At 33.4% G+C, this 21,106-nt stretch overlaps 2 protein-coding genes across 2 annotated transcripts; both read right to left on the bottom strand.

Moving 5' to 3' along the window:
• Positions 1–997: 997 nt before the first annotated feature.
• LOC147389933 (putative pectinesterase/pectinesterase inhibitor 34) lies at positions 998–3,934 on the bottom strand. Its single transcript, XM_086418897.1, has 3 exons — positions 2,928–3,934; positions 2,067–2,203; positions 998–1,917 (listed from the first exon to the last, which is right to left on the bottom strand). The coding sequence occupies exons 1-3, from the start codon at positions 3,893–3,895 to the stop codon at positions 1,220–1,222; spliced, it is 1,803 nt and encodes a 600-aa protein (XP_086275023.1). The 5' UTR covers positions 3,896–3,934; the 3' UTR covers positions 998–1,219.
• Positions 3,935–17,207: 13,273 nt separating this feature from the next.
• Positions 17,208–20,742, bottom strand: LOC147389932 (GDSL esterase/lipase At4g10955-like). The gene is made up of 3 exons (XM_086419404.1): positions 20,572–20,742; positions 18,821–18,938; positions 17,208–18,414 (listed from the first exon to the last, which is right to left on the bottom strand). Exons 2-3 carry the CDS (start codon positions 18,880–18,882, stop codon positions 17,442–17,444), a joined length of 1,035 nt encoding a protein of 344 aa, XP_086275530.1. The 5' UTR covers positions 18,883–18,938; positions 20,572–20,742; the 3' UTR covers positions 17,208–17,441.
• Positions 20,743–21,106: the final 364 nt, after the last annotated feature.

The raw sequence follows: 21,106 nt of genomic DNA, 5'->3' as shown, positions 1-21,106 counted from the left end.
TACTTATTTTAAGGGGAAGTGCAATTTTCTATCCTGAGATGTACAGATGTATGTTCCCAAACTTGTCACCTCAAGAGCGTCGATTGAATGTGCCACGTGGGTAATCCGATAATCACGACTCAATAAATAATGCAGGAACATTGACTGGAATTGTCGGTCGATCTATTTGCACCTCATATTACTGCTCAGTGGACCCACTTACCTCTATACACCTCTCCCAAGAATGTGTTTTGAGTGGGTGCAAATAATCTGACCAATTGTATTATAAGGGGAATGGCAATGCGTATACTTCATATCATAAGAAAAGCTTTGCAAAAATTACTGGACCAATGGTGTTAACATGGTTTTAAAACTTGTCTAATCGAGTCATCTCGGTATCAAGCATGGATGAGATTGACAGATAAGTCGGACAAGATTCAAAACCCTACGTTTATTTTTCTCATTGTTGAATGAGACGTCTCAAAAGTATCGAAAAATCCTTACGAGATGACTCGGTATCTAGCATGGACTAGATGAAATGTGAAACCGAGATTTAAAACCATGGGTATTATTTAATATCATCATTCAATTCAAGGGGATAAGCAAAAACCTTAGAGGTTAGCTCAATGGCAATTTTGGGACCGATAACGGGTTAATGTCCGTATGTCGTGATACTTAATATGAGTATTGAATCCTTAGGAACCACTCACGTTGGTGCACCCTCACTTACCTGGTGAGTGTGTGTGTGTGTGTGTATTTTGCACATGTCCCGAGATTAATCCTTGGACAATATCATAGTCTATGGACTATGCAAAAACCTAAGTACAAACTCAATTCGTTGTTTACAGAGATACCCGATTATCAAAAATAAAAACGGGAAGGGGGGATAAGGGTAAATTCATCGTATTGTCTATACAATCATTCATCAAATAATCATTTTTTTTTTTTTTTAAATAAAAATTGTAAAATTGGATATATGATCATTTTCATAAATATTAAAAATTATCTATAAAATAAATTAGGTCCCAATGATTATATTTTATTATTGAAAGATAAAATACAGCAATTAAAAAAAATATATCCATACTAAACGAGGATTTTGGAGGTGCTTGCATTACATTTTAGCATTTCTCTTCTCTAATATTATATATATATATATATATATATATATATATATATAAACATTTATAAACTTGTATATCCATACTTGAAAAATTATCTCCTGTTTCACCCATCTAACTTAAAGCGATAGTCCCCCTAAGAACGCCACCCCTGTCGATGGTAACCACGATGTTCCAAATATAAATTGCGACACAGTGAATTTGCTTGCCTCCTCCAATAAGGTGATGACACGATACCCAGGCCACTTGACACGAAATCCAACAGCCCCACCAGGTCCGTAATTCATGTACTCCCCGTAGTACAACGTATCGAGTGCGAACGTTGCATTCCACTCAAGCCATCCTCTCGGGTGCACGTGGTCCCCTATGTACGACTGCATGTACACTACCCTCGAGTACAATTTCCATGGACGGCCAAGATACGTCGAGAAGCTTCCCTTGAATGCTTGGAGATCTGGTGTAGCAAGAATCCGACACGTGTGGATTGAGATCCCAGTATTTTGGTTTGGATCCTTGCGGTTTTGGGCCGTGATGGTGTTCTTTTGAAAGTCCATGGGCTTTCTAGCGTAGATACTACAGTTTTGTAGAACTACAGCTGCGTTTCCAAATATAAAGTCCACAGTACCATAGATAGCACATTCACGGAAGAATTGACGCTGTGAGTGGACATACAAGGTGTCTTGATAGCCTATTATGTTACAACGATAGACAACCGCATGATCTGCTCCTACACGAAGGGCTACGGCCTGATGCTTTGCTGGGCCGGCCCAGTTCACAAAAGTCATGTCTCTTGCTATAAATCCGGACCCACTCGCAGCTGTAATCAATTAAAGTCAGTTGTCGTGGCAAATAATTCGATTATTAATAGTTTTATTGTCACACCAACTTTTTTATTATCATACACCAATAATGTAAATTAATTAAATATAGACAAAATAATGAAAAGTTGAGAGAAAGAGATGTTACCAAAGGAAGCAGTGTGGAAAGTGGTGAGATTGTCGAAAACGCTTTTTCCACCAGAAATCACTGTTAGACCTTTTCCATCTCCAATGAACATCAAATTCGTCTTTTTTCTTCCCACCTTGATATTATTCTCTTCGTACCTGTAATTAATTAAACAAAATACCCCCTTTATATTTTTTAGGTTTATTGAATTACCTCCCTGCATAATTACTCATATTTGATATTTCTCCCTTTCTTAAATAAAATATAAAAATAAAGATTCTGTACACTCTTTAAGTGCACGTGAATGCTGACCCATTACTGTGAGGCCCACTAAAAATAAAACTGTTTGGTGATTTTTATTGGTTGATGCGACAGATTTGTGCACAAAACCTATCCTCAAAGCTCAAAAAGAACTTAAAAAATTAAATAAAGAGAGAGACCTTATCTCGAAGTTCAAATTTACTAATAGATCTGATTTTTTTTATTCTTAAAAAAGTAAAATATAAAAATAAAACCAAGCAAGTAGTTATTAAAATATTAAAAATAAACCCCCCATTATATATGATTCAGATTCTTACATCGATAGGGTAAAGGTGAATGGATAAAGGAGGCAACTCAAATTTTTAGAAATTTAGCCATATTATAAGCCAAGAATGTCACTTTATTAGGAGAAATAAGGAAAAAAGTTTTAGACACAAAAAAAAAAAAAAAAAAAAAAAAAATTTAACAAAATATTTCACATAATTTTAATTAAAATTTGTAAGATTTTGCATGTATTAAATCCATGCAAATTTTTAAAAAAGTCACGATTTACGGATTTGGATCTTTTCCACTCGATTTGTACTCGGTTGATGTGGCATGACGTAAATAATTTAATTTTACCTTCCAGCCTTGACGTAAATAATTGTTCTGCGAGTACTGAACTGTGGGGCCAATTTAATCGCCTGGTTGATCGTCTTACACGTTCCATTTCCATCTTGCGACACCACAATATCAGCTTTGATAGAAGATACTGGCATCTCCAATAACCTCCTCTCTCTCCTACTCATCCATGCCGGAAAACCACTTTCCTTCCCCTCTAAACCGCTTTCCAACAACTTCCTCCTCCGGTTTTGTATCGGAATACCAGAAAAATCCTTATCTTTAGTCGAAACAGCGTAGATCGCCAAACAATTACTCACAAGTTCAGAAACATCTTTAAGCCGTTCCATCATGTGATCTTTTACGTAGCCTCTCACATCTTCAAATCCCTCCATACAAGTGTCCTGATTCGTTAGTGCCGCACTCAGCCACGTCAGCACGTCTTCTTTAGATCCCACATTTTGTTGGGTTGTGTTTGCTGATGGAGAGACTGAGTTTAACGATCGTGATAAAAGGTCTAACGAGTCTTCTAAGAGTTCGAGACAATCCTCATACGCTGACCGTACACGTGTATCCATCTCCAATTTAACGATCGTTGATGCACCGTAAAATGCCCTTTCGATGTGATTAAGTGTAATGTTGACGGACATGTGGACGAGATCGTGTTCATCTGCTGTGGGTGAGTTATGGAAGTTTTGGAGTGAGTTGACACAGAGAGTCGGGTAACGAGTTTTGCTGCAAGTGTTGGAGATGGCTTTTGAGGTTTTTCTCAAAAATGCAGCTTTGGGGATGGATGAGGTTCTGGTACGGAAGTGAAGCAGGAGTCCAGCTGAGACAGCAGAGACGACGAGAAGGAGAAGAGAGAGGAGGGAGACGAGAATGAGGTTGCGTTTTCTCTTTGAAGTGTTAGAGATCTGGTTTGGGATAGATTCGGGTGATGGAGATATCATGGCTTTGGACTCGGACGATCTGAGTCCTCCGTGACCCATTTTTTTTTTTTTCGAAGGAGAGAGAGAGAGAGAGAGAGAGAGAGAGAAGTACAGAGAAAGAGAGAAAGGTTTGAAGGGTTTTTATACGATTTTAGAAGAGATAATGGGCAACTGGAGTGAAGTCTCTGTCAAGACTACAGAATACTAGCTGTCCAGAGAGGGAGATAAAAGATAATGAAATGACGAAAATGTCCTCGAAGAGTTTGATTATGATAAAACTGTCCCTTTTTCTCGTATAACGAATAATATTCAATGGTGATACTTCAACTTCACTGGTCAGTGGGTACCCATTTAACCGGAACCGAAAACACAGGTTCCGGATCTTTATTTTCAATACCCGATTAGAGTCGGGTTTAAAAGGAATCAAACCGGATAGGAGCGAGACTGATAGGTTCTATCTATCAGATGGGTGTCCAGATCCGATTTGTTTTATTTATCTATTTATTTTTATTCTATATGATTAAAAGTTTTCATATCTTTTAAAGTTAATTGATATTTTCATATAAATTATGTATTCTAATTTAAAATATCAATCTTTTCTATAAGTTTATTAATAATAAAGAAAAAGGATGGATTTTAATTTTTAAAAATAAATAAATAAATTCAACTTATATATTGTTAGAAAATTTGTAACTTTGTTATCTATGTTTTTTATAGCTGATGTATTGTTTTTTTGAAACGACTTTTTTTTGGTAATTATAATAACAAATATTTGCATATAAATAAAATAGAATACTATTATTTCTCAAGAAATTTTTTTTTGTCTTATCTATTTATTAAGAATTGAAATTAATGGGTACCGACGATTTTTGGTGATTCCAGTTCCACTAATTTTAACATTGGAAATCGAAAAACAAATATGATGGTTTTAGTTCTAAAAATCTCAAGAACCGAATCGAAACTGACCCATTAACACCCCTAACTGCATCAATAAATAGTTTAAGGGTTGGTAGTTAAATATTCTTATATTTTAGTATTTTTCAAATGTATTCCTCCAATTTTTGAAGAATATTTGAGATATCCTACTAAAATGCTAAATTGACTTCATACAACATTGTGTTGACACGATAGAGTGTACATAACCATCGTTTTTTTTTCTTCTTATTTCTCTAGTAAAAAAATCTATAGACTTCAATGCAATGTATAGCCCATTGTTGTATGAAGTCACTTTAGAATGGCTCGCCCCCCACGTCTTCAAATAGAAGACTTGTTCTTCAAACTTAGTATTTTGTGAACAATGGAAGTTGAAGTGACTTCCTTCGACATTACGCTGACGTGATAGTGAACATATAACCATATATTTTTTGCCTTGTATCTCGAGGAAATCTATGATTCTCTACTCTCTACCACATCAATGCAGCGTCAAGCATAGTGTCGAAGGATGTTAGTTTACAACGACTCGTGAAACAATAATAAAAATGGTATGAATTTCTTCATCTTCAACTTGTAGTTGAAAACCCTTTTTCTTTTTTTTTTCTTGAAATCATTCATTTTCAAATCTCCAAATCGAGTCTATGTAATCTGAAGATTATACTAATTTCAAACTTCAAATCTCAAAATAAGATAGGATTTTGAAAAATAAAAATTAAAAAAAATTTCAATAAAAATAAATTAAAGATTTTGTACAAAGGATTAATGAGTGGTTGAAGACGATGGATTGAAGATAAGCTACCATAAAGATTAAAGAGTTTAAAGATACCCATTTTATATGAAAATCAAGGATTCTTAAGTTAATCTATAAAAGACGACCAAGGTCAAGTAGCATATCTTCATATTCAAAACACAAGGGTACCTAAAAAATTCACAAAAATGACGAGGGTATGTCTTAATTAAACTATCTTTAAACGATTTTGTTAAAAGTGAGTCATAAGGGCACGCGTTAAAGTGCAATAAATACACATGGGAAATTGAATATTATGTCGAAAATACCCTACTTTTTTTTTTTTACCAAAATACCCTCAGATTCCAATTTCCCAGTGGTGTATTTATTGCTATTTAAAGTGTGCCATAACAAAACCCGTTTTAAAAGGATAATACCATTTGAGCATGTACCATGATCTCTAACTTAAAGTGATAAAATGAATTAAACTCATATCTAGTGGATAAGCTTAACAGATTTTTTGTTGTAAGTGAAGACCCACAAGGATTAGGCCAAAAGTACGAGCGTGTAGCTAATGGCCATATTAGGCATGAAGAATATGGTGACAGATTCACGGCTATTTGTGATCTGTGTAATAGTTTTCTACCTGATATGTTGCTTTTGCAGAATTTTTTCTCTACCCAAATTACCCTTGGATCTAGAGAAAAAGTACTGTAGTGTCCTATTGGGGTACAGATCATGGGAATCCACCGACACAAAATTAGATAGTGGGCTTTCCAATTAAGTGTGTCACGTTTTTCCCATATATCCCAACTAAAAGTTAAAAATTAAAATAAAAGAAAATAAAAATGAAGACAATAACAAATCTAAGGAAACGAAAATGATTTGACTTAGAGAAATAACTTGAAATATAAATTAGTCATTAATTGTGGATAGTATTTTTTTTTTTAAGTGAGTACACTTTAAAAATGAACACACATGAGTTGATCTTCGGGGATTTTCTATGCTATAAATGAATGGTATTGAACATTATCCCTTACTCCCTTTTGTGTAATATTATATCTTTTTTTATTATGAGTCGTGCTGGAGTGACCTCAAGTAGGAATCTTAAATCATACTTCTTCACGTGAAAGTGGATAAGAATCATAGATGCTTTTCACTTGTATCTCGATGAAAAACGTCAATGATTCTCATACACTTTCACACCAAAATGTGCGATATGAGATTCTAATCTAAGGTCACTTCAACATTATTCTTTTATTATATATTCATTTTAGAGTCATGCACGAATGACATTGAAATTGACATCATTTCATTGGTGTGCACAGAATCATAGATGCTCTCACTTGTATCTCGATGAAAGCATCTATGATTTTATACATACATCCACGTCATCAATATGTGAAATGATGTCGATTTCAATGTTACTTCAATATTTTCCTTCATATTTCAATATAGAGTCGTGATTTTCTGATATACACCCCTCTACTCTCTCGACGTGACATGCAACAAGCCCGTAAATTTTTTTTCCTTGGGATGCACATCTCCATAAACATGTGTGATTGTTTATTTTGAAGAAGAAAATTTACAAGTTTATCACATGTCAAGTCGAAAAAGTAGAGGGGGCATCAAAAAATCATTATCCTTCAATTTAAATTTTATTTAAAGAATTCATTTGTTTTTTAGCTTAATTTTAATATGGAGGTGATGCTTATATTAATTATAAACTCATTCATTTTCATGACCATTAGTTTTTCCTAAAAGATGATAGAGAAAGAACAAGAAAAGAGATTAGACATATTACAAAAGTAAGATGTGAGCGAGGGGCGGCCCTGGTGAGGGCAATTTGCCCCCACAGAACTTTGATTCACCCCTATATATTCAACTAATTACATGCCCCAATTGTCTCTCTCCCTTACCTCTCTCCTCATTTGCCCCCACACCCCCACCTCCCTCCAATTCTCTCACCCTCTTGATCGGACCTTCTCATATATTAATTGAAAATGACTGAAATATCTTTTTCATCAATTTTTAATAAAAAAAACCTCTGCATTTCTCTCTAAAATCATTCATCTTCAAGTTCTTCAACTATACAACTAACTATAGTTTACCCTCACAAGAAGAAAATCCAGGCTCCACCCTTGGTGATATATTTCCTAACCAATTTTTTTTAAAATCTAATTGGAAAAGAAAAATCTAGAAAAACAAGAATGGTGTTGCCAAGCCTTGTTTGCAATGTATTTTGTCCCGTAGAGACACACTCTTAGGGGTGGATGACATTTTGCATAATTGGATATTTGACAAAAAAAACTTTTCCAAAGATAGTTGTCTATCTTTTTTTTTTTTTTTTTTTTTTTTTTTTTTTTTTTTTTTTTTTTTTTTAAATTTTATTGGCTTACATTATAAATTGAGACCATGATTTTTAAACTTGTTTTAATGTCTCATCTCGTTCATGAGCAAGACCAGGTCGTCTCGGACGAGATATCGAATTTATTTGACTCATCTCGGATAACATTTGAAAAAAAAAAAAAAAATCTTAGAATTAGAATCAATCATGTCTTTGAGACTACTTGTCAACTCGTCTTGATGGTGGACGACACCAAGACAACTCAGGTGAGATTTAAAATCATGATTGAGAATTTGCTATGGTGGATTTCATATCTTATAAAGATTCTTTATTCTCTAAATATAAAGACATTGGTTTTCTCATCCTAAAACATGTACCGTTAAGTTTGATTGGAGTCCCACAAACACTAGACGTTAGAAGCATGTTTGAAACTTGCTTTTGTACAATTTTGACTTATCTTTCATGTAAAACATTTTCAAATGCTGCAAGTGCTAGCTAGCTCATTTGGTAATGTTTACATTGATGATACCATTGACCATTAGACTCAGGTTTTAGATCAGATTTTAAAATAAAATCAAAAATCAATTTTTTCTTTTTTACTTTTCTTTGATCAAGTGTTTGAAAATAGACGGTCACTAACTTTCTAAAATTAACCGGTTGAATGTAATTATTTTGTTGATGTGGCACACCTTCCACCATTAATAAGAGCTACAGAGAGTTACACAAAATCTGGGTTACAGAGAATCTGCTCCCATTTTCATTCCCATCAATACTGAATTATTGATCTCAGTAAAAATAGGTTTATCGATAAAAAGAAAAAAAAGTTCGTCAAATTTTAATTTTAACTCACAAGGCACTTTTGAGCATCACAAGAACGAGAAACACTCTCCAATGTATTCCCAACTTTTTAGATTCAGGTAATTATAATTCAAGAATTACAAAGTTATAAGATTTGACATTTGGTCCCAAGTACTCGCTGGGTATCGACTGGACCCTCAAACTTGCTTTCCGTTGGTGTGACACTAGGTCGGCCCCCACTGCCCCCACGAACAATTGGCCTAGCTTGCATTATCGATCCGACAATAAGGTAATACTAGCTGATGGATTCATGTTTTTTTCCCCTATCAAGGGGCCTTAGACCGACCTCTTGAGGTTTGAAGCCCACATTGAAAGTACTTTATTCCGGTTATGTGAGATAACACCCTATCAGGTGTCCTTGATATATAAAAAAAAAGTGAACTTGTTGGTTGGATAGTTGAGATGTATAGTGTTCCGTTTTGATAAATAATTGATATTTGATGCATGTTTTGTAAATTTGTCTTAAAAAAAAAAGAGTCTGAAAATATGAGTGAAGTAAAATCCCTACTTGATAAAGTGGGTACCAAAAGTCTAAGCCATTCAATGTTCTATTCTTCCCGTACATGAGGGGTATTGATGGAAAACTTGTGTAATAATAACTGTAAAGAAGCTATTCACGAGTCGGACAAAATCACTTTCTAAAGTCACCAGACAAGACTTATATAAAGTTGAGGCTTACGTTTTATTTATTTATTTATTTATTTGATATTTTGAATATTAATTATAAAAAAATATCAATTTCCATTTCTGTCCCTCAATAATTTGATATTCTCTGATTAAAGGAATAACGACCAAAAGCAAGTTCAAAAATAGTACATGTGCTTACACCGACATGTAATTAGCAAATCACGCTATGGCCCATTGGAATGTTCAAAGAATTTTTTTTTTTGGTTGATGAATTAGAGAAAAATATTAATGATCTTCATGCATCAATTAGACGGTGATTGGTATATATATATATAGGGTCTTGTTAATGTGTGATCTTAGAACACAGGAGTACATTATATATACCTTGAGAATAAGCATGCAGGGGTATTTTTTGTTAAAAAAATACTTTTTGAGGGTAATTTCGGTACAAAAATCAGATTCCCTAATGTATTTAATGCACTTTAAAATGTGTCATTAAGGCACATGTTAAGAAAATTCATATATTAATCCCTCTTGATTTCTTTAATAAATTATTGTGGTCCTCATATATTAACATGTTGATTGATTTTGATGAACTAGTATTAATGTTTCAAAGATTAGAATAAGAAGAAATAAAAGTGCATTAAATACACCTTGCTAACAAGTACTTATAGGTATTTAAATATATATATTTTAACTTTTAAGGGTAATTTTGATACAAAAATCAGATCCCGTGATGTATTTAATGCACTTTGACATGTGCTCTTAGGGTGCTTGTTAAGAAAATCCATATATTAATCCCTCTCATTTTCTTTAATAAATGATTGTGGTCTTGAGATATTAACATGTCAATTGACTTTGATGAACCCGCATTAATGTTTCAAAGACTAGAATAAGAAGAAATTAAAAGCATTATTTTGCTTTTAGTTTGGTCATCTTGTATTAATGTTTCATATCAATTTAACATTACAACAATGAAGATATTGAGATGAATGAATGGAAAAACAAAAAAAAATATAAATATATAAAGTTTGATATGAGAGTATTTAAAAATGTTGACTGAGATGGTTTGGACATGTTTAATGAAAGTTGATTACATTCTTAAGAAATACTCAAGTCAACAAGACAAAAATTCAAAAACTAGTTGATGAAAATAGTAAAAGCATATATAAATTCATACTCAATAACGATTTGGTAAAATAGTCAAAATAAAATTCATTTAGCAGACCACAAATCTTTGGATAAGATTTCATTATTGTTGGTCTCTCTCCATAAGGGAACTATTAGTCAAACCATCAAGAGTAGATGGAAAATTGTATGATATGGGGTCTCCAGATTAACTGAAAATAAATTCACTAATATTTTTTAAGATTAATGATAAAATTACACGCATTAACATACGCTTGATATGGTTTGTGCGCAGTTGATGTAACAAGTGCACATAACCGTAGATCTTTATCCATGTGTATCTTGAAGAAAAAGATCTATGGTTCTGTGCACTTACTAGTCAAACTGCATACATCATGACTCAATTTTAAAAGAGTCATGATTTACTGACTCGAAAATTTTCATTCGATCTGTACTTAATTGACATGGCAAGGGCACAAAATCATCGATCTTTTTCTTTGAGATACACAAGAAAAAAAAAAATCAACGGTTCTATGCCCTTTCCTTGTCAGTTGAGTACAGACCGAGTGAGAATTTTTGAATCAGAAAATCATTAGTATTTTTAAAAAGGACTAATTAAAAGAAAAAGAAAATTATTTAATCTATTCTACATTATACTAACTAAGAGTAATTGAATTATTTTTTCTCGAAATAACTAAAATCATTGAAGTCAATTGACGAGACTTCAAACGGATAGATAGACAGATGGAATCACGAAAATTAAATGATTTTTCTGTTGGATGAATTGAAGGGACGATCTTTTGATTGAACGTGTTAACGTCCGACACGTGTACGGCAGGAGACCTGTTGACAAATAGTCCCCCAAGCACATGGTTTGTTTTTCCAATTTTGGCTTTTATGCTTCAACACTTCAACCCACTCGTTAGTGTGCTAAAATCAGTATAAAAAAAAAATAAATAAATAAAAATAAAAACTCTTTTTTAAAAAAAAATCCTACTCAAAGATTTGGGTTCTTATAAGAACCCAATCTGACTTGATAAGATTCCTCCTGATCCAATAGGGACATGATCCAAAAATATGAATTATATTTTATATTTTTTTCATATATATTTTATATATCAAGCTAGATTTGGATCCAAAATATTGAGATCAGATAAGGACCCGAATTAGTTTCAGATCCATCCAACCCAATCCAATCCTTATAGGATCTATTAGAGATCAACCCTAATTTGATCCGAACCCAATCGATTGACAGCCCTACTAAGTAATTGGGAATTATTTAAACCGATTTTCACATGGTCCACATCCCCTAGTAATTACTAGATGTGGGCTCACAGTCTCATTTGGTTTCATGTTGAAGCTAACAGAGTAACCTGTGATAGGTTGCAACCCAACTACCGAAATTATTGTCTATGGTCAGCATTTTAAAGGGTGAGTATTATTTGGAGAAGATCATTTTAGATATTTCTTTAAATAACAAAAATGTCCTTATAGTAAACGACGTCACCTAATAATTTTAGACTATATATCTATTAGAAATTTATAATTGGTCAAGAATCCCCCGAGAATCATAAACAAACACATAATCCCTACTATTAAAATATCAAATCCAATAGTTTGAATAGAAAATCAATCTTAAATATGTTTCATTTATATAATAAAACACAACTGAGTTGCTATAATTTTATATTTATTGAGGGATGGGGGTGGGAGGGGAATAAATGTCCCCTTAGCTACAGTTTTGTGGTATGACAAATATTTAATCGACTTAAATTATACTTTTTTATCTTTCCTCTTCATTCTCTCTAATTTTATTATATCTTATCTTTAACTTACTTTATTGTTTTTCATTTTTTATCTCTCAATCTCAATTTTTTTTAATAATATCTTTTCAATTTTATTTATTTATTTATTTTTTCACTTTTAATCCATAAACAAAATGTATGTGCCATAGGCACGGATAGATTCTAATTTATATAATAAAACACAACTGAATTACTACAATTTTATATTTTTGGAGATAATGATAAATGTCCTTTCAACTATAATTTTGTAGTATATATGAAAAATATTTCATGACCTATACCACAATTTTTTATCTTTCCTCTTCACTATCTTTAATTTTATTATATCTCATTTTTAACCCACTTTATTATTTTTCATTTTTTATTTCTTAACTTCAATTTTTTTCTTTTAATAATATCATTTCTACCTTTTTCGTTTTACTTTTAACCTCAAAAGAGAATGTCTGTGTCATAAGCATCGGCAAACTCTAATCTATATAATAAAACACAATTGAGTTCCTACAATTTTATGTTCTTTGAGGTAGGGATAAATGTCCCATCAACTATAGTTTTGTAGTATGATAAATGTTCCATCGACCTACACCACATTTTTTTGTATTTCTCTTCGTTATCTCTAATTTCATTATATTTCCTTTTCAACCCATTTTATTATTTTTCATCTTTTACCCTCTTAACCTTGTAAGCACAGACGAATTCTAGTGTATTAATAAGATAAATTTTAATTATTAGATTTTACATTTTAAAGATGGGGTGGGGAGATTGTTTGTTTGTTTATGAGTTTCTTTTCATGAGTCTATGGATCCTCGAGGGCAGGTTTAGAGTGGAAGCACTTGCCCCCACAAGAATTTTCAAAATTTATGAATTAGTGAATTATTATGAGGGATAAAAAAAAATGGGCCATTGTTGCCCTTTATGAATCTTTTTTTTCAATGTTAATTACTCCCACAACTACTTAATTTCACTCTTAGTTGTTCTCACAATTTTTCTTTTTTACTTTTGGTTATACCCGTGACTCCACCCCAATGATCCCAACCTATTTCTAAAACAACTTCTTAACTTAATTATAGTGGCAATTTTTTTTTTTATTTATTGATTTAATATTATTATGATTTGAATAAAATATATAACAACTTTGGATAGAGTGGAGTCGAGGGAAAAGACTTAACCAATTTCGAACCTAGGGGATAAGGGTACCACATGATGATGATTTTATTAATGTGGTTGTGAAACTTAGGTCGTGAAGTACTTTTCTTTAAGTGAAATAAAAGATTGGTAGTTGAGATTAAAAGATAAAGAGTTATAAAAAAGAAGTGGATCTTCGTAATTCTCCTTCAATGCGTGGAAGCCAATGTACCAATCAACAACTACATCATCATGAAAAGATGAATGGATGAGCTTTGTTGGTTGGCTGTTGGCGGTGGTGTTGCTGTTGGTTGAAAGCGAGGTATCATGAAGTGGATACATACCATGTGGGCATTCTTTTAAACAGTCAACGCAGATTTTCCAAGCACTCGATGAGTTGTCTCGCAGTTTGACTGATAAAATAATTAAAATACCCTTTTAACTTTAGGATACATTATATATTTAAGAAAAATGTTGAAATTAAAGAAAAAAATTATTTATTGTGATTCTCACAAGTTTGACGTGGATGTGCACATAATCATAGATATTTTTCCTCACGATACGAGTAAAAACCATGTATGATTACGTATTTATGTCCACACCATAATTGTGAGAATCACAATAAATCCTATGTCACTCTAGCATGACTATTTATTTAAAAGTCATGACATTATTATTCGGCAGGTGTCGTACTCAAATGACTCCATAACGTACAAGTTCGGGTATTGCAGATCTAAATATCTCGGAAACTTCCTCATAAAAAAGTGTATCCCAACGCGTACAAATTTACGATTTTTGAACTTGTCCACATCATAGAGTCATTTAAGTATATCACCTAGCGAGTCATATTATCAGAACTCTATATTTAATGGTTTTTTTTTCTCTGTTTGTAGAAAAAAATCAAATCCCAACCAATCACACACACCCACATGTATTGAATCACTCTTAATTTATAAAACTATCCTTAATTAGTTTCATGTGATTGGCCGTCTAGGATTCTATCAAGAGTTGTGATCCAAAACGATGTCCCATTCCTACAAAAAGGTTAGGTGTCTACATGACACATTTTTGTTGGAACGAGAACAGATTGATTAGGAGCCGTAGGTGTTTTAAACGCCAACTAAAATGTGCCATGTAGACACCTATCCTATTTTACAGAAATGGGATACCGTATTGGATCTTGAGTCTTCTATGAAATTTTGTATTGATTTTTCTGTGAGCAAACAATCTCTTCATATTTAATAAAAAAATTTACCTAAATGGTTGAGTGTATTGCAAAATTTACTAAAACAGTGTTTTTATAATAAAAAATATTTATGAAAAGGTTCATATACCTGATTTTGTAATTAGATAACCATTTTCATAAGAAAATAATTATAATATGTTGTATATGATCATTTTTATTAAATATTAGAAAAACATGACCGATCCAATAATTTCAACAGAAAACTCTATTTGAAATATTCATAAACGACTATTTTAGTGGTCCACTAAAATTAGAGAGCATATACTGCTAAATCATCTTTTCTTATCAGACATCAATTAATTCTTGGGGTGGGGATGACTTTTTTTAATTCTTGTCAGTAAGCAAAATCTTTCAAAGTGAGTCATGTTTTGTCTTGCTTTCTGAACCCACTTCCAGCTCAATAGTAAACCGTTGGCTATTCATTAAATGATACTTCCAACATTAATTAAATGCTTATAGTGCAGATTGTGGAGGAGTTGTGATATTCTGGCTCAAAAATTTTCACTCGATTTGTATTTGGTTGACGTGGCAAGTGCATAGAACCATAGATCTTTTTCTTCGGGATATACAAGGGAAAAAAATATATGATTCTGTGCATTTGCTATGTTGATTGAGTGAAAGTTTTCGACTAAGATTATCATTAGTCATGGAGGAGATATGGTTGGATCCAATGTTTAAAATCTCATTTTGATTTGATGTTTTGGTTAGGAAAAAAAACCAGAAAATTTTGAGAAAACTTTAAAATTCAAGGCATGGAATGTTTTGTTTAATGTTACATTGAAACAAATAGAACTTTGATTCATGATTGGATTATCTTCTAACTCGTAAGAGCTGGTCACGTTATTGCAAAAAACAGGATTATAAAGTTCATTTGTGAAGCCAAACATTGCCCATGGGATACTCACCATATCCATTGTATCAAAGAGTCTAGCCCATATCTTTTGGTAGATTGGCCAATGTGGTAGACCATATCTTGGCTTAGAGACAATTTTGGGTCAAAAGGAAGGTTTATAGTTGCATCTCCTACCCTTTTATAGTTGTTTCTCCCCTTCATGTTTGTCTGCACAAATTTAGCATTGAAGACTAAGAAATAGAATTTATAAGGAAGAATTCGATAATAAGAGTTTTTCGAATGTTGTGTGTGTGTGTGTGTGGTGGGGGGTTAATAGCTTAATACGGCTATTAACGGCAAAACAATGGCCTTGACAAGAATGAGACATTGTCGATTCGCTTTATACTCTAGTGGGGATTGTTGCATCCATATATGGGACCTTAAGTTGCTTGTAGAGATGATTCCAAGACAGAGTTGTTAATTTAAATCAAACAAAAACCAACCACTCCATAATTCTTACTTCAAAGAATGTCTAGAAAAAGATTTTACATATACCAGGACAGATTCTTACCCCCATTTACAATTCTTAAGCTGTTCGGCTAACCCCAAACGTTTTGATAAGGCTACGGTGATGAAGCCGCTCATTTCTGAGGCCATTTAAAAGCTTTGACTTCACATCTCAGATTAGGTTTCTCACGATGTTTAGCTTATGAAAATTGAAATATCATCAGGATCCAAAGAAAAATAATTTTTTTTTTTAAATATACAGTTTTTTTTTACTAAGTGTCATCTATAAATCTATATGATAAAACACAACTATAGCACCCACTTTACCATAGTTGAGTGGGGGATAAACGTCCCATTTGTTACAATGGTGTACGAGGACAAACATCCCATTTTTGGTGGTGCCCACTTTATTGTCTTTCCTCTTCAATTTATCTAATTTTACCATATTTCCTGTTTTACTCATATAATCTATTTTATTGCTTTTATTTTTTACTCATTCACCTAAAAAAAATTAATAATACCCTCTAACTTTAATTCTTTTTTTACTTTTATCTCATTAATCCCAAAGAGGATGCGGTATGGGTGAACTCTAGTTTTTTTTTTATTTTTTGATAAGTTTAATTTATTAAAGAGGACAGTAAGTCTTCAAAGAAAAACAAGGGTAGGGGAAAATAGAAAAAACAAAACAATTACTCCATGATTTCATTGTCCCACTTAAATAAGAAATCTTTAAAAAAGAAACCCCTAAACTCCTTAAATTACTCACACCAAAAAAACAATAAATCGAGAATTCTAAAAATAAGCTCTTGCATGATACTATCTTTCCCCTTGAATCTGCATAAGTTCCTTTCTTTCCACATGTCCCAACAAATTACAAAAGGGATGAGCTTCCAAAGAATCTTCCACCTGCCAGAAAATGAATGGACTTTCCAATTAAAGAGAAGAGGAACAATTGAAATAGGAAAATGCAACGAAACTTCAAACAAAAAAAGAAAGAAATACCAAATGCCGTAGACCACCTCACAATACAAAAGAATATGATCCATCAACTCCCCGCTAGACTTACACAAGCCACAAAAGTCAATCAAGACAAGGCCCTTACATCTAAGAGAATTGATCATTGGCAACCAAATAAAAAAAGACACTTTAGAAAGAACTTTGGCAGCCCAAACCAAAGAGTAAGGGAAACAGACATCGATATTATCATCAAGAAACAAATAAAAAGATCTTACCGAAAAACGACCATCAACATTAGACCAAATAGTTCTACAAAACATTAGAACAAATAGTTAACATTCTCCACTCAATTTAGTTATTTAATACTTGATACTGAGTTTACATATCTCTGTTGGCCTCATTTCTTGAAACACATCACATAGAAATTAAGATCAAATGATGTTCACATTTCTCTTAAACAGAAAATTTAGAAGAAAAAAAGGAGGATTTCCTTCCAACATGAGCAGTATCGGCAACATTATCTGTAATGGTATATCTTGGACTGCAAGTGCAAATTCGGACTCCACCATTGGTGGATTCCATGTGCTCGTCTAAAATTGGGTGAAGGGCTACGATTAATGGTCAGATTTGCCGAAGGAATGAGATGCAATGGCTCTGATTCCTCCCTACCAATTGCACTCAAGAATAGACCCCCTAGTGAATTCTGGGTTGCCAACCTCTCAATGGCTCCAGCTCCAATCTCTTCCATCTTGTTCCTGTGCTCAAAATACCCGATGTACTCTGAGCAGATGTGATCGGCTGGATTTACAAACAGATATGGGACCCATGCAGTCAAATCAACAAATGGATCCTCTATCCGTGTCAGTTGATGGGTACCCTTTATGGCCATAGTGAGTCCTGCTGTGATCAAGCTATTAGTGATGCGGAGTCCAAATTTCAATTTCTTACTCTTTATCCTTTCAATTGGAGCGGAAAAGAATGGAGGATTGAAGAGAAAAGATTCAAGAAAAATACGACTCTTGGCCACGTTCTTTCCTGCAAGCATTGCCATGGCAGAACCCAATGAATGTCCAGCCAACCAGATATTCAAATCTCCACTTGAAGCAACCATGTTCCAAACAGCTTGCATTGCAATCTCAAAGCGAGAGGTCTGGTGAAGTCCATTATTGATGAAGTCCAAGTCCAATTTGAGATCTTGTGTCATGGAATTTCCTTTTGGAATTGTACCTCGGAAGGCAATGACATATGTTGGAGCCCCTTGCGTCGAGAGGTTGTAGGCAAAAGATGGGGGATTGAATTTGTATATGGCACCAAAGATGGAGAAATCAACATCGTCTATAAGCTGACGGACTAATTGAAAATGGAAGAACTCCCACCAGGGCGGTGCCAGAGCTTGAGGTCCTTGCTGGTTCAGCTGGCGGTCCTGCTCTAGAACGTACACACCTTGAACCAAGCTGGCTGCAACGGATCTTCGGTGGTGTACACTTTTCCTTCACAATCAAAAGTTAACTTTCACATCCATGTATTATTAATGATATAGTATAAATTTAGGAAACCAACGTGAAAGATTAATAGAAATGAGGACAGTTAATCTGCGACCCACATCAGAGAGGCCCCACTAAACTACAGCTCCAATTTTAAAGCTGATCTAACCTGAAAATTTTCGGACTCGAGCCATTTTTTTTTCTAAATCGACAAAAGAACAAGATGGCATAAACGACTGCAACCATCCAATTGGTTTGATTTTCAACCAAGGATATCAGTTCCAACCCCATTCACGTGTGATACGTAGATTAGTGTCTGGTAGATAGTCAGGATAGTCTATCCCAGAGATGTCATCGAATTCTACCTAAATAAGATAAGAGACCGTAGAAGTATAGGGGAAAAAGATCTTACCAATCTATAGCAGTGAGATGTAAAGGTCCTGAAAGGCCAAATATATCCCTCTTGGAGGCCATTAGCCCTTATGTTCCTCTTGTAAAGGTCCTGTCCTGAATTCTCCAAAAGTGGGAATCTGCAACATTAACTAAAATGTCAAGAAAATTTAACATCCAAGGCATAAATGATGTTTAATACACATTTTCAACCAGATTCTTGGATGGCCAATAAAGAGACCATCCGTTAGTCATCTAAATGTTTTCCAACATTGCATTTGAAATTTACTTGGATTTAAAGAGGAGACAGACATCCATATTTTGAATAAGACACATAGTCTGATACATGCATGTATTATCCAATATGATTTCAAGGGCATAGTGATGATAAGCAACTCAGTTCCAATATTCTAGTAAATGCTGAGTACTGCAAAGCATGTCATTCAACATGAGAGAGGACTTGCATCATCCACCTTATTTGCTCTTGTCCAATCCAAGATCTAAAAACTTCTTTTCCTTCTACCTAAGCATGCAACTAAGTAAATAAGGTTTCATACATCCATTGACCTAAAATCTCGCCTATTGTTCAAGCAGAGGTACGTGTCTAGTATGTTACATCTGATCCTAAAATGACCCATTTGTCACAGAAAATATGAAAAATTAAAAGGTTAAATATCAACAAATAATAATAATAAAGATCTAACAATATTCAACAATATCATGTTAGCTATTGAGAGTCTGACCATGTACCCTAACACTTTGTTTGGATTGAGAGAAATGAAGAAAAAAGAACCTCATTAAAACAAAACAAAACAAAACAAAGAGAGAAGAAATTCAATTCCTTTCCATCTTGTTTGGTTTAATAGCAGAAAAACTTAAGTTTGGAGAGAAAAAAAGGTAGAGTTGTAATTTTTTATACTCTTATTAGTCATGAACATTTCTTTTCTCTCTGATTTGGAGAGAAAAAAAATAGACGAAAAACTGGCTCGTTTTTCTCTCCATTATTTTTCTTTTCTCTCCTCACTTAACAATCCAAACAAGAGAAATGGAAAGAAACTCACATCTCCATTTGTCTCAATCCAACAATAGAAATGGAGAGAAAATCACTTTTTTTTTTCTGTCCATTACCCTCAATCCAAGCACACCATAAGTCTCCGAGGTTGCAGGGTTGAGCAAGATCAACACATAGACCATAGATCTGTGCCCCATCCATCTAATCCAAGGCAAAGTACACAATTAACATGTCATAGGTCATAACACAAACCAACAATAATAGGCTAAGTTAAAAAGGTTTGCAATCTCTCACATTTGCCAAAGGAGTTTGAATTATGAACTATTCTCAAATATTATCGTACCTAAATGAACATATTCTCGAAATTTGCTCATCCACGTTGGATTCTTCCTAGTATGTCATTTCTATGATGTTCAAATCACGAAAAGCTTCAAACCGACACTTCAATGATCATAAATACTCATGGAGCCGAACAAAAAAATACTCAGATCCCAAAAGAATTTAAAGATTTAGGATCTCTTTTCTTCATATATATTCAAAATTTCATAAAGAATTTGATCACAATGAAGGTGACAAACAATACGAATAAAAAACCCCAAAATTGAATCAGCTTTATATGTCTACAAACCAAGTTAAAATCACAATATGACCAATTTCCTTGAGAAAAGTTTTGCATTCTTGTGAATCCGAATTCTTGTTAATGCCGAGAGTTCTCGTTACGTTTAACAAAATCAACAAAGATAGAGAGAATGAGATCTTACCCGAAAGACAGATCAAAGCTACCTCAACGAGTGCAGGAACAGAAACAAATAAAGATGAACAATTTCATCTTTCATGGCTATATGGAAACAACATGGAAGGTTGGACGAGAGAGTCATTTTAAGACTGGACCACTATAAACCAATATTCCACAAAGTCAAAATCAATTTTTTAATTCTGATTAACAGGTCAAAAATAAATAATGGATGTAGGCTTACAGTTACAGAAAAAGCCAACCATCATCTTTTCAGGTTTTACATTAGATAAAGACTAATAAGGATCCAATACGGTGCTCTGTTCCTATAAATTAGAATTGGTTTCTACGTGGCAAGATTTATTTGGTGTTTAAAAAACCTATGGCTCCTAAACAAGCCATTCACGCAGTACAATGTGTTGAGGTGCCAATTTGAGGTCCGTCTCCGCTTCAAATTTCGAAGAAACCCTCTTCATTTACAAGACATGTGGTATTTTTTATTTTTTTCCCCCTTACTTTTTATTAAAATTTTAAATACCTCCTTGAAATGCCACGTGGAATCC

Source organism: Akebia trifoliata, chromosome 12, assembly GCF_017979445.1.
Source record: "Akebia trifoliata isolate Shusen 1 chromosome 12, ASM1797944v1, whole genome shotgun sequence".
Taxonomy (NCBI): Eukaryota; Viridiplantae; Streptophyta; class Magnoliopsida; order Ranunculales; family Lardizabalaceae; genus Akebia; species Akebia trifoliata.
The sequence above is the reverse complement of the archived record's forward strand: the minus strand, read 5'-3'. Positions and strand labels throughout refer to the sequence as shown.